The sequence below is a fragment of the Phallusia mammillata genome, chromosome 7 (genome assembly GCF_965637545.1).
Source record: "Phallusia mammillata chromosome 7, kaPhaMamm4.hap1.1, whole genome shotgun sequence".
Classification (NCBI taxonomy): domain Eukaryota; kingdom Metazoa; phylum Chordata; class Ascidiacea; order Phlebobranchia; family Ascidiidae; genus Phallusia; species Phallusia mammillata.
In genome coordinates this window covers 19,286,349-19,299,903 of record NC_137258.1, presented here as the reverse complement: position 1 = coordinate 19,299,903, position 13,555 = coordinate 19,286,349, and the positions used below count along the sequence as shown (strand labels likewise).

Sequence of the window (13,555 nt, the reverse complement as noted above, 5' to 3'; positions counted from 1 at the left end):
AAAACGGTTTGTCAAGCCATGACCCGAATAAATATATAGAGACTGGACGTAAGATACACAAAATGGGTATTATTTATTGCTGTTACTTGCGGCGAAACAACAGTTGAGCACTTGTTATTGGTCGGCTCCAAAAAACAGGGTCCTCAGTAATACCATGTCATCGTTTTGATTTAAGATTGCAATACTCCAGCAAATATCCAATCCAATGAGTTGTGGTTGATCAGAGTATTAAAGTTTTTGAGGTTTGTTAAATTTAATAAAGTATAATTTATTTAAAGTCCAGTGGAAATAGGTTTCTATTGCTCAATACTCACTCAGATTTTGTTATTTTTCAGATGAATTTATTGATAAAATGGATTGAACATGAAATACAAGCAGAACTTTCGTTCGTCAACAATAACCAAGGTTAGCTGCAATCATTTGTATGCCTACTGATTTTATTACACAATACATGAATGTGCCAACAATTGACTAAGTAGTAGTCCGCACCTTTATGTAACATATAAAACTTTGTTGCAAACGAAACGCGCTGATATTGAGAACAACTGTCAGAAAAAATCATAAGTGATCTATCCGTATTATTAGGTCGCAGAAAGTGGGTACCGGGCGCAAAGGTCTGCTCAGAAACAAATAAAAAGTTAGATTCGCTTCTTAGCACTGCACTGAAATAATTTAGCGGAATACACTTCATTTAAAATCCAAATAGCTCGACCAACCGCACAGTGTTTATTCAATGAGGTGCATTTGACCCTAGGGCCGCATGTTCCACACCCCTGCATTGTGCGATAAGTTCTTGGTCTTTACCACAATTCATTTTCAAACAAAGGTATCTTCGTGAAAAAACATGTGGGATTCATTTCTCGGCGTCAGATGGCTCTCCGCGCCCGGTAGGACAATTGCACTTTGGTAGGAAATAGAGTCAACTTCGACATCGCCTTTCTTAAACCGCCAGGTTTCGGGTACTCCAAACCGGAAAAATTGTCGTACTTTATCGGGAAGGAATCGGTTGTCGATGAACGGCATGAAGAGGTTTGGGTCGCTCATTGCCGGCTTGTTAGCTCCTAATAAAACAATACAATATCTGTCACAACCGATTTAGAATATTGAAAAGGTGTAATCCAGTGGTCCACAAAGGTCAATATTTTGTGTCCTCCCAAGTACCCCCCCCCCCCCCAAAAAAAAAAAAAAACAGTGGCCCCTTTCTCACAAACAAAAATGCGCAATTATGTGCAGTACGAATAAGAAAGGATGGATCACAAAGAACAATAGCTCACTTGAAACTACAGAACGCCACGAGTGGTAATTTAGACTAGAGAAGTCTACAGGGCTCCAGTTGAGAATCGCTAATCTAATGTATACATGTTTTTGCAAAGTATTTCCTACTAGATATGTTGTAGAGCTAAAATTTTTAAAATTGTTATTTAAGCATCTTTACATAGATTCATGAAGTCCCCCTTTGTACAGTTAAGCCAAAGCTTTATTAACCAACTATGATACATTTAAAAAATATATTGGTGTAGCATAACAACAAGAAATGTTACAAACAAAATCGATTTCAGTTTTCTGATTAGAAGTTGATTTTATCTATACTTTAGCATTACTTTAGACGTGAACTCGGATTATGCCATTATGTTGGCTAATACTCAAATATTTGTAATTTTAAGGCTACCTGTCAAAAAGGAGGTGATTAATCCCACAACCACTGTTGAGAGAAGACCGAGCATTCCCAAGTACAAGTGTGATATGGCATATAAACTGTCAGCGATTGCAGGCCTAAACAGTAAGCAATTGTTGTTTAAATCATCCTAATCAGTACGATAGCCTTATAAAACATTGAGTTTTATGAAAACTTATTTTAGAAGTTAAAAACCGAAACTTTAATTGTCAAATTCATTTAAAATGCTTTAGGTCATCACTTTGACAGTTTTATAACCGACTAAGTAAATACCTTTCCGCCTGCATTGCCGTAGTGGCATTTGACAGAGCGTTTGTAAAAGTTGTAGTGTCCAAAGTCGCACTATAGTTTGACTGGGTGCTTGTGGCCGCATAACATTGCTCTGTTGAAAGTGGCAGTATGTGCATTGTGCCGGGTTTTGGATCGTAGATTATTTTTCCGACTGCAACCCAAGTCGAAAAACCGATTCCGGACGCTAAGCCAAGAACTGCACCCTTAAACGTAAATATGACAGGGTTTACAAGCATTTATTGTTTATGTCAGTTATATTTTCCTTGCCTGCTACTTACAATAGAATTGGCCCACGGCATAAAAACTCCAAGGGTGTAAACTCCAAGTAAGGGGCCTCCAAATAAACCTAACACTGTTATTGACATCTGGATTATTGTTTGACCCAAGTATCCAGTAAAATAAGCCATTGCTGTCACTAGCGTCCCAAACAACAGACCTACAAAAAGTTGGTTAAATGTTGAGAACAAGTTGCAGGCAAGATTTGATACTGACCCAGAACTTTGCTAACAGTAAGTTTGGTTGTGTCCTTCCAATTTGGAAACCATATGCGCAGAAAATCTTCAAGAACTAAACCAGATATTGCGTTGATCCCTGACGACACAGTGCTGCAAATAAATCAAATTACGAGCAAGTTTCTAACATTTCAAAGATCCCAGTATTTAACACTAATTGACGATTATATTTTGGTATCATACGCATATTTTTGGTTTAAGAAGTTCATTTAATACAAATTAAATGTAAAAAAACGCGCACTTGTAGACCAAGCAAATGTTTTAGATCCGTATGTAGACTTATCTACCAACCTAATGTGATTGTTTCATGAGCCTTATTGGGCTTTTTAAACTCTTGGCCTAGTTTCGGGTTCGTACTTCCGTGATTGGGTGTATATTGGGCCTGTTTACAACTTTAAACAAAACAAAACTCCTATAGTATTTTACCTGAGCATTCCGCTGTACGCTGCTGCTACAAACAGTCCGGCCATGCCTGGTGTGTCTCTGAAAATCTGTACCACCAGGTAGGGAATAGCTTGATCCATCTTTTCTATTTTACCACTACTGTAAGGGTCGCAGCCCTCAAAGTAAGCGTACATTGCACAACCGTTTAATGCCGCGATAAAAAGCAGACCAGCCATCGGTAGCCCTGACACCAACGATGCTCTGTGCAAAAACGAAGAGCTTTTGTTATGGTCGCAATATAACAAGGTTTTATAAATCCATTTTTGCGTATTTTCGGACCTAGGGTTTAGTCCTGTTCCCCGCAACCTCCATTCACTCTTGTTACATTTATGAACGATTCAATTTTGGCGGCACAAAATGAATTGTGAACAGCACCACAAAACAGCACAAACATTTAGTGATTTACACTGCTACAAAAATATATTTGTGCTTGTTTGATAATGAGCATAGCTGCGGCAAATAGTTATAAGGTTGAAGTTTAACATAAGGAAATGTCTCCAATAGCATTTCTTAGGTTCGTTAGCTAAGACGGCTAATGCAGCTTGTTTGTTACACGTCAACACGCTTTGGAGTAGTTGTAAATTAGGACGGGTTTACGGTTGAGTTCTCAATCGGACAGGATCCAAGATTACGTTAAACGGATTTAATTCGCGTCTGACTCCACACTCATTGCTTGTGCCGCAATTTTATCAACTCGTGTTTAATGCGGGCTTCGTTATTTTAAAAAAAAGCGATTCTCGTTGTATTTTCGGGTTCGGTTTAGGCTCCCGTTGGTAGGACTCTTTACAACTCTCGCAAGCCTGGACCCTTACGGCACTTTGAATGCGAAAAGTCACCTAAACAGACTTTATTTCTTATTTACTTGTTGTGATAGTATCTGATCGTTCGGTTTTACTTACATTCTCGCGTCCCTCACACTCTTGCAAGACTGATAGCGTTGTGTTATGAGCTGGTTGGAACAAGCTAAAGCCGACCACGCCGTTCCCATGCCAACCACGATTGACCAAAAAGTATTTTGTTGTGTTGGGTCCAAATCAAAACTGAAAGTACAGAAACATAACAACCTGAACGCACTAAAAATTTGACCGCACTTTGCGTATTTTAAAAGTTTTTGTTGCTTATACAATATTATCAACAGTTTTGTGTTTCCAAAGTTGCAATAATAAGAAATTTTAATATCGAAACTGATCAACAAAAGATGTCGTTTGCGATTTTTAAGATTGTGAAATGAGTTTGTTTTGGGGTTTAAGGAGTGCAATACCGTGCTTTTAATCGTTGACTTGAATTTAATCCTAAGTTTCAGCTTTTATTTATTATTACTTCCATATTGTGTTCCTCTGTCCCCTCTCTACAGCCTCCCATACTTTGTCCAAACCACCGACAATGATGGTTGTTTTGATGAAAACTGCGATTGATCCTCCAATCATGATACCAGCCTGAACTGTGTCTGTCCATATTACCGCCTTAACTCCGCCCTAAAAAAACAAGATATACATATATGTATGCAGTAAAAAATACGGGTCCGGATTAACCGAGTTTTACTGTATAGGTCGGTTTTTCGTTTATCACTATTTCAATGTGAACAGTACTTTAAACAATGAAACTCATGTTCATGTTTTGGACATTTTTCTGAAATTGTCAAACTTACTGGTTATAGAAATATACTGCCCTAATCAAGAAGAACAGGCATATCTCTTGGTCTACTCATTAAAACAGGGTTTACTTTAAGTGGTACACAGCGATAGAGAAAGTCGTCAGGTGGTACGCGATCGGTATAAGGTTGAAAACCACAACTTTAGATCAATAGCAACCTTGAAAATAGGCCTATATACATTTTATTAAGTGATTGTGAATAGTTCATTCTAGCTTAAAAAGCAACTTGAACATTACAGCACGTACTAGAGTCGTATAAAAAGTACAAATCCCGGCTGTGACAAGAATGCTGACTTTAAAATCCATTGGAGTGACCGCGTTGAGCGCCAGTGACGTTAAATATATGGTCAAACCCATGAAGAAAATCTACAGACAAAAACAGTGACTTGTTGACTTTAAATGATTTCATTTGTTGTTCAGTTAGTTCATCGGTTTAAACACAATCTGCTGCTCACCGAAATTGTGACTGTAATAAAAGAAGCAAATCTACGGACACTCTTGTGGAATCGCATTTCCAAGTACTGAAATAAAATACAAAAATTTAAATAGCCTACTAATTCATCATTGCAAAACTGTTCAAAACAAACATTGAACTTATTTCAAGTCAAGCCTATTAACTCACCTAATTGATTAAGAACAAGTTTTAGTTATTACCGACTGAAACTTATCGGCAAACAAAGGAACTTTTCTGGGGTTGGTTTTGTTCGGTTTTAATATAGAAAGGACGCCGTCTCATATACTGTAACTTCTTCAGACTTTTGATTTTAAGCCCCTATCACTATGTCCGTCTTTTTTTGCATGGCAATTACAATGTATTATGGTAAGATAACTTGTTATGTAGTCCCAATGTTGTAAAAATATTAGCTTCCAGTTACCTCGTAAACAGAAGAAACCTGTAGTCTGTGATACAGGGGAATGTAATACATGCAACCGATCACAATTTGCACAAGACTTGCAATACTGAACCAAACCACTATTGTGCCAGTCAGGTACGCGTGCGTCGGATAACCAAGCACTGTGATGGATGAGATGAACGTTACCGCCATAGAAATCCCAACCGGAACCTAAAAAGCAATCAGGCCGAAGCATGTTACTTACAGAGTGAGTTGTGTACTGAAAGTTAGGCTACGTGTTATTGTCAGTTTGCACACGATAGGTCAGCTAATGGTAAAATTTAAAACTGATCCTATAGTCGCATTTTCAGGTTATCAGAATAGATGAATATCACTGGACGAACTGACTTGCTTAAAAATAAACAAAGAATTCCCAGCAATGCAATGAAAAGATTTAGTGGGCCCCGCAACCTTCAATGTGCCGCATTTGACCTGCACTTTGCAGGTTGTACACCCTTAGTTTCTGTAATAAATGTTATTTGCATTTCGACAAGTGTATTTACGAAATGGTTATTTGTCGTAACGTCTCGTCAAGCGGCTCTAGGTGGGTGGGTTATTACATTGCAATCAACAGGAAAAACTTTCTCATATTCTCGCACAATGGCATGTTTACTTTTACTCTCTGTTGGGTGAAGTAGGTTTGATTCGACTACACTAGATTGACGGGGGGAACGCCCGTGCATTAATAGCCAATCAGGGTTAAGCTTAAGGTCAAGTGTATTGGCTTGGCTGTATTGAATCAGGTATTTTCGTCTGATTGCTCGAAAGGTCTTGCCAACAAAAACAGGTTTTATTGTTTTTCTCTTCCTCTGCCGTGTGTTTATATAATAGCGTGGGGTGTGAGTTAAGCACACAATTGTTGGACTTCGGTCAACCGCGTTGTAAGCCTAGGTCCTAGGGGCTTAATAAAACGGAATCCGACATTAAAAAAAAACGGTCTAGCTGCAGCGCGTTTACCATCTACCACCAATTGTGCCTTCAAATTTGTCGCGCTTTATAACCTAATGATGCGCAGCTATTTCCGGCTCAGTGAATATTTCGTGCTGCTACGATTTGTTTCACCCTGCGAAATAAACACTTTTGTTGTGTTAACAAAACTCAAAAAAACGTTTTTATGTTTGTTGTGTTAATAAGAAAAAATTGTAATATCAAATCTCGTCTGCAACCATTATTGCAAGGTTTGCTAATAGGTAACATGAAAAGTTACTAATTAGTTGTAACCTTAACATCATTGGCATTTTAATGTTTGCTTCGACAACAGGTTAATATTTTACTTACTGGGGAAATGTTTCTACCTCCAAAGTAGTAATTGTCAACAGATTTCACTTTGCGATCCTTGAACGCGTAGAAAATTCCAATTCCAGCTGCCACTGTCAGCATACCTAATGAGTAAAAAAATGAAAAAGGTTTTTTCTTAAAACCGTTTAAGCACCCCATGTCTAGGATTTAGTAAATTGTTAAAAAAAATTGATTAAAAATGGTACTGTGAAATTTAAGTGTACAATACAGTTAAAAGTTTCATTCCTTAGACGCTTTAGCAAATGCTCATGTCATCACCATAAGTTTGGCCCAAAAAAACCCACTGGTTTAACGTTTATCATTAACATAAAAACCCTTACCTATAAAAACCACAAAATCAACAGCTCCGAACACAGCCTTGCTTTCCACCATTGCCGAGCGTTGAGCGCTGTACGTTTGTTCACAAATAAATTACAACGCAAACTAATCAGAACTGCACACAAGTGGAAAGTATTATCTTTTAATGCAATGGTCACAAGTTGATTACAGGGAACTCGATATTAAACTCTTATTACATCTTGGTTTGTTCACAATTAAAATTAGGCGTTTAATCAAAATCCAATCGCCAGAGAAACATTACAAAATTGCAGACGTTTCAGCAACTGCCTTTGCCATTATGTTTATGAAACTTCTGCATTACAATGTATTTACTACTCACTACACACAAACTCCCGAGCAGTTTTGTTAGCTCATTTCATTAACAATTTTCAACAATTTGCTGTGTTAAAATAATCTGCTTTCTGTTAGAGTTTTGCCTATTCCACTGCCCATGGATATGCGAGTAACAACTTCTGCTGCTAATGGTGGTGTAAACTTCGGTAAGCATCTTTTATGTTCGCTTTTGCAGCTATTGCGACAAAGACACTAAAGTTCTGCCCACTAAAGCTGGTCCATACGAATAGGTAAACAAATAAGGATTCCTATGTGTCGTAAAGTAAGGAGCATGGAGAAATGGTCTTATAAATTGGCTTTTGGTGGTTTACCAGCTCTATTGAATCATTGCGGTGTTTACCATTACTGGTGATGATGGCAATGAATCAGGCCAATACACGAAATTTGATACAATGAACATTCTAGACGTGGAACCCCGCTTATCATAACAGCTTCGGACTTAAATGGCCTTGGTCATACAAATATTTCGTAACCAGTTCCTGAATTTTTTTGCATGGACAGTTTAAGTGTCGACCTGTTTCAAATTATGCAAATTCTACATTTTTTATGCTGATGAACAATGTTAAGATTTAGTACATAACAAGAAATCCCAGGTATTAAACCCTCAACTGCAATAGTTTATTACCGTTTGAACGTTTTTTTTAACTTTTTAGCAACCTCTGACGAGTTCTTTAGCTTACTTTATGTTTTTAACATTTGCCCTAAATCGTATCTTGAAGTCGTACTGCAAAACGTTGCGACTTTATTCTTGTAACTTTACCAAAAAAGTCGTTAATACTTCCTTCAACGAGCCTGTTCGACACACAAAAGCGACCGTCAAGTACAGGCCCATTCAGGTCAGTAAACAATGTTCTTTTTAAACAACCGTCTCGTGGAACTGTTTAAGCAACGATTTTTCAGTCGACGATTTGTTTAATCGACGTTGCTCCATGCGTTGAACTTGCTGAGGCAACGAAATTTCACCCCTTGTTTGACCCCTTGTTGGGTAAACGATTAGCTATAAGTTATAGCCTATAGCGGATATATCACGGTCGCTTACTTAATTGGTATTAGCACTTTTGTTGCAATAGTGCGTTACCTGGAGCCTAATATACACTAAACCATTAGCTTAAACTTTAACGTTGCGGTTTTCAGCACGAGGATTGGATGAACAGCAAACAGGTCTCACCAAATAGCGTGAATGCTGTGTACAAAATCAAAAAGTTTTTTTTTTTCGAAGTGATTGTTTTAAATAAAAACAACAGTATTACCTGCTGCTGCAAAAAATACAATTCCCTGCTGTGTTGATTGAGTTTGAGTTGATTTCACTTGGTAAAAGCACAACATCAAGCCGGAAATAGCTGCGCAATGTTGAAACGTTATGTACTAGCGCAAGGGCACGACTGGTTAATCATGATTAAATGCGCTGCAGCTACACATAGCAATATTTTTGGTTTCAGATGACAGTTGTGTTATTAATTAAAGCATTTTTTACTATTCTTGTCCTACGGTAATGCATTATTAACTTAAAATTGGGTTTTGAACAAATAGAAGTTGCAAAGAAGGGTAATTACAATTGGGTACTTTCCCTCGTTATATAACGAGGGAACGTGAGTCACGTGACGTATTGTCCGATAGTGCAACTGGGTTTTGGAAGGGGACTGAGCAGTACATATACTAAAATTGGAGCAGTACATTACAGCTTTGATTGAGTAAACGTTGTTTGAGAGTATTATAACCATGAAAGCAACGTTAAACTTATGGTTATAAAGCCTGTAATAATTCCTTGTTTTACAGTTTTTCATCTTTACCTCAAATTTAATCCAGTTTTGTAGCAATGCATAGTCTATTGACATTAGCTGGAATTGACTTGTTCATTCAAGTTGTTGGGTTTTGCATCGCCTACACATTGCAAACAGAAAAGTTTTATGACTTAGTTGGTAAGTTAAAGAATAAAATTTGAGTGCTTTTTTAACACTTGTGTTTGCGTTACTTATACAAGTTTCAGCAATACAAATACAGTAGTTGGATTTGATACCAAATCGAATGATGTATGGTTTTCGGAAATGATTGGTCAGGCTTTGAGCAAGCGTAGTCACTAAATCTTGTACTACAGAAACAAAAAATTATGCGATCTTTCATGTGATTCAAGTGTTTATGAATGGTTGTAACCCAGTATGGATAGTATGGCAGCTGCACACCCGAGACTATTTTTTTTCAAGTTTGATTGCACACTTGAACAACCCCTCGGAAAAAGCCTTCGACGAAAATTTTCTATTGTTTTCTTGCGTTATTGACAAAACATTATTTAGAGGCGCTAAATAACTTCTGTTTTCCAGATTAGTTACATTAGTTAACCAGTGGCGCAATTGCATTTGACGGTTATTTTGAGATTTTGTTAAATATTTGTAAATTTTTCTTGATAAGGTGCACACTTGACTGGTTCGTATACACCCTAAAATTTCTTCTTGCACACTTGCACACTTAAAAACTCTTCGTGCACACCCGAGATCTCGGCGAAATGTGCCATAAAATCCAATGTGGGTTGTAACTAGTGATGCACCGAAGTTTCGGTTGGTTTTTTGATGTTTCGGTTTCGGCCCGAACTTTTTTAAAACTTTTTCATTGCATGGAATTCATGCCTAAACTATCATTTTCACCAATACCAAACGTCATAAATTAACTAATTGTTGTTAACTAAAAAATCTATAAAATACGAGTCACGTTGTATGCAAAATATTACAAGTTTAGCAAAGCTTCTGCATTGTGAAACTGAAATTTCATGGCCGAATATTCGGTTTCGGCCCGAACCTTTTGAGGCAGGTTCAAAGTTACAACTAGTGATGCACCGAAGTTTCGAAACATTTCAGCCGGATATGCTGTTTTTTAATGTTTCAGTTTGTGGCCCGAACTTTTTTGAAAATTCGGCCAAAGCCGAACTTTTTGATTGCATGGAATTAATGCCTAGACTATTATTTTCGCCAATATGAAATGTCAGAAATTAACTAAATGTTGTGTCAGTAAATACATGCCATGTTGTCTGCGAAGTATTACGATCAAAGCTTCCACATTGTGAAAGTGATTTTGATTTGTCATAATTTACTCGCATCAACGACACAAGGTTCAGTTAAAAACATCCATATAAAGAGGGATTTTAGGTTCGGCCTGATTCGGCCAAATTTTTTCGGCCTAGTGGCCGAATATTCTGTTTCGGCCTGAACATGGCAGGCTCGGCGCATCACAAGTTGTAACTTGTAACTGATGTGCCCCCTCATATCACTGACGATGCCATTAGCATGTGTCAAAATGATTGATTATTGGAGTATGTCACTTTAAAGTTTGTTTGAGACATTGTTTGCCTTATTATACTCTAAAATAGTTAGGTAAAGTATGAGTTTTAAAGTAGATCATTAGAATATAATGTGTTTACATGAAGTCTGATCATTACATAATCTAACAGTAGTTTGTGTGCATAGATTTGGTAGATTGCATATTGGCAAAATTTACCATTCAAATTTTCACCTTAACTCAAGCGCTTTCTATTACAATAAGAATTATTTTTTAAACTCATCAGATCATTATTAATTTACATTACAGGTCAAATCATAAAATCAACTCAGCCATATTTTCAGCATAATGCCTTTTTCTGCTTGTAATGAAACCTACAACCATGTCAAAACATTTTTACTCAATTGTTCTAAGTAAAATGTGTGACAAGTATTCTTAAAGAAAGATTCCTAAAATATAATTTATAGAGTTGCAAAATAGTTCTAAGCAGAATTTTATTCTTTCAGGGTCCCTTACTTTCATCTTACTAACTCATATAAGTTTACGATCCAATCTTCATCAAAACTGGCGTCGGACTCTTCTTTCATTTATGGTTACAATATGGGCTTTAAGGTAAAAGATTCAAGTACAAATTTTTGGAAAAAAATATTCAAAGTAAAATTTAGACACTTTAAAAATCATTGTTGTTTATTACTAACTTAAAGTATGTTTTCACAAGACTTGGGTCATTTTTGTGTTATCGATGCCTTAAAGATGGTGGTGATCGACGGTTCACAAAAGTCAAAACAAAGCCAGTTGTGTTTTTCATATACTGGACTGTTCAAGGTGAGCATAAACACAAGTTTAAACTTTACCATTGACACTTTTTACTAAACTTGTTTTTAATATCTCAATAGCACTGTGGATTTATATAACATTGTTTCCTGTTCTTCTTGTTAACACTGAAAAGAAAAGTAAACCACTGGGGTCTATTGATTACTTTGGTTTTGCTGTTTGGATGCTTGGAATGATAATTGAAGTTACAGCTGATTTACAAAAGATGGCATTTCGAAGTAATCCTGCCAATGAGGTAAAACAAGAAAAATTGATTTTTAAAACATTTTTTATCAGAGCTATCAGATTTAGATGAACACAAAGAGCGGTAAACTTTGCACTATTATTGAAGTTGGCAGGAAATTTCATAGGCCTTGTGTACTTTGACAAATTTAACCAAGTTGATCGCAAATTTTCAAAGCAAATCTCTGACTGACTGACTGCCTCCAAGCTCTGTTTTGATACCATTAAAAGCACACAGCCCTTGTGTGTAATTAAAGAGTTGTAAGGCATTTCTTAAGATAGATTGTCTTTAATTAATTTTTTGATAAACATATGCATCAAACAAGTAAATTTGCTTTAGGGTAAGTTCATTTCGGAAGGCGTCTGGTCAATTAGTCGACATCCCAACTACTTTGGAGAAATTATGTTGTGGATTGGTGTCTTAATCATAGCAAGTTCTGTATTATCAGGTTAGTACAATACTTGCCTTAGTTTTAGAAAAATTATGACAAGACATTTTTTTAACAGTCTGTATGATGCTTGTGTAACCTGTTTGACCTCATGAAGTTAATTAATTTAAAAATGTACAAGTCACAACACCTGACTTGTATGCAGAGGCAAAAGAACGTTATATATTTATGAAGAAGTTGCTGATTCCTATTTCCTACATACTATGTCATTGTAACTTTTCCCTTCATACTTGTTTTTTAAGTTACCACAGAATCACTCTTGTTGTTCTACCTTAGCCTAAGACAGTGGTTCTTAACCTTTCATGGATGGGGCCCAATAAAAGTATATTTTGGGCCTCACAAAGAGTGTCAGGGAATAAAGATATTTGCAGCACACACTCAATTCTGCCCATTACAAAAGAAAATGACTCACTGATTTTTAGTGGGTGTTTCTGATGAGACTACAGCTTGTGGCCACCCTGGGGGCCGAGGGCCCCAGTTGAGAACCACTGCACTAAGATGTTGTAAATGGATAAAAATTGTTTTACAATGTACACATCCACACATTTCAAATTCCGATGCTAATTCTAAGTGACCTTATCAACCAGCATATTATACATATATACGTTCTGTTATTTATTACTCCTGCATTAATCAAATTGCAAAATGGTGAAAGCTAGTGTCACATTTCTGTATCTTGTTACCAGGCTGGAAATGGATTGCTGTGTTATCTCCTGTTTTTATATGGTACCTTCTTAACTATGTGAGTGGTATCCCTATCCTAGAGAGAAGTGGCATGAAGAGATATGGCCATCTTCCAGAATACAAACATTATGTAGAAACTGTTCCTGTACTGACACCATTTGTAGGATCTGTTTAATTTTTGTTTAACATTGAATCTGTTTACTTAGAATATGCTATTCAGTGTTTCAATTATTCTCATCTTAAATTGAAAGTGGCAAATATGCATTTTTTTCAATTTCCTTATGTTGTGTTTGTATTAGTGAAATTGCAGAATGTCATAATTTTTTTTCATCAAATGCAATTGCCTGTTGGTCACCAATAATTGTGTATCAATTCATACTAAATCGTTCGAAAAATAAACAGGTATAATAAAGGTTAATTTTGAACATATTTGTTAAAAACAGGTCATGGAGTACAGCATAGGCCCAAACAGACTGTGAAGGCACTTTGAACGAAGAATTTTGTGCAAATCTAGGAAGAATATTTAAAAGTTGAACTTTTTTGGCCGCCAAATATAACCACAATGATAAAATTAAAATAAACTTTAACACAATATTTTTGTTTCGTAATAATAAGTATGAAAATGTGCGCAGAAAAGTTTTAATAGGTAACAGTTTAATA

At 36.4% G+C, this 13,555-nt stretch overlaps 2 protein-coding genes and 1 long non-coding RNA gene across 3 annotated transcripts; 2 read left to right on the top strand and 1 right to left on the bottom strand.

Moving 5' to 3' along the window:
- Positions 1-340: 340 nt before the first annotated feature.
- Positions 341-6,628, top strand: LOC145238375 (uncharacterized). Its single transcript, XR_013862111.1, has 5 exons — positions 341-405; positions 827-1,029; positions 1,665-1,780; positions 5,561-5,676; positions 5,780-6,628. It is a non-coding gene; the product is annotated as an uncharacterized LOC145238375 (long non-coding RNA).
- LOC145238373 (sodium-coupled monocarboxylate transporter 1-like) lies at positions 401-7,201 on the bottom strand. Its single transcript, XM_080101517.1, has 13 exons — positions 7,088-7,201; positions 6,747-6,850; positions 5,451-5,639; positions 5,031-5,096; positions 4,822-4,941; positions 4,243-4,397; positions 3,822-3,962; positions 2,905-3,123; positions 2,459-2,571; positions 2,245-2,402; positions 1,949-2,169; positions 1,670-1,773; positions 401-1,061 (listed from the first exon to the last, which is right to left on the bottom strand). The coding sequence occupies exons 1-13, from the start codon at positions 7,137-7,139 to the stop codon at positions 817-819; spliced, it is 1,887 nt and encodes a 628-aa protein (XP_079957643.1). The 5' UTR covers positions 7,140-7,201; the 3' UTR covers positions 401-816.
- Positions 7,202-9,215: 2,014 nt separating this feature from the next.
- LOC145238374 (uncharacterized) lies at positions 9,216-13,313 on the top strand. The gene is made up of 6 exons (XM_080101518.1): positions 9,216-9,358; positions 11,213-11,318; positions 11,425-11,531; positions 11,603-11,775; positions 12,103-12,211; positions 12,898-13,313. The coding sequence occupies exons 1-6, from the start codon at positions 9,256-9,258 to the stop codon at positions 13,068-13,070; spliced, it is 771 nt and encodes a 256-aa protein (XP_079957644.1). The 5' UTR covers positions 9,216-9,255; the 3' UTR covers positions 13,071-13,313.
- Positions 13,314-13,555: the final 242 nt, after the last annotated feature.

Coding starts and splice junctions, on each gene's coding strand:
- LOC145238373 (XM_080101517.1), bottom strand. CDS start 7,139: ATGGTGGAAAGCAAGGCTGTGTTCGGAGCTGTTGATTTTGTGGTTTTT. Junction 4,398..4,821: donor GTACTTTTTATACGACTCTA/GTACGTGCTGTA, acceptor TTGTTTTTTTAG/GGCGGAGTTAAGGCGGTAAT. Junction 2,170..2,244: donor TGCCGTGGGCCAATTCTATT/GTAAGTAGCAGG, acceptor TTTACGTTTAAG/GGTGCAGTTCTTGGCTTAGC.
- LOC145238374 (XM_080101518.1), top strand. CDS start 9,256: ATGCATAGTCTATTGACATTAGCTGGAATTGACTTGTTCATTCAAGTT. Junction 11,319..11,424: donor GTTACAATATGGGCTTTAAG/GTAAAAGATTCA, acceptor TGTTTTCACAAG/ACTTGGGTCATTTTTGTGTT. Junction 12,212..12,897: donor AGCAAGTTCTGTATTATCAG/GTTAGTACAATA, acceptor TCTTGTTACCAG/GCTGGAAATGGATTGCTGTG.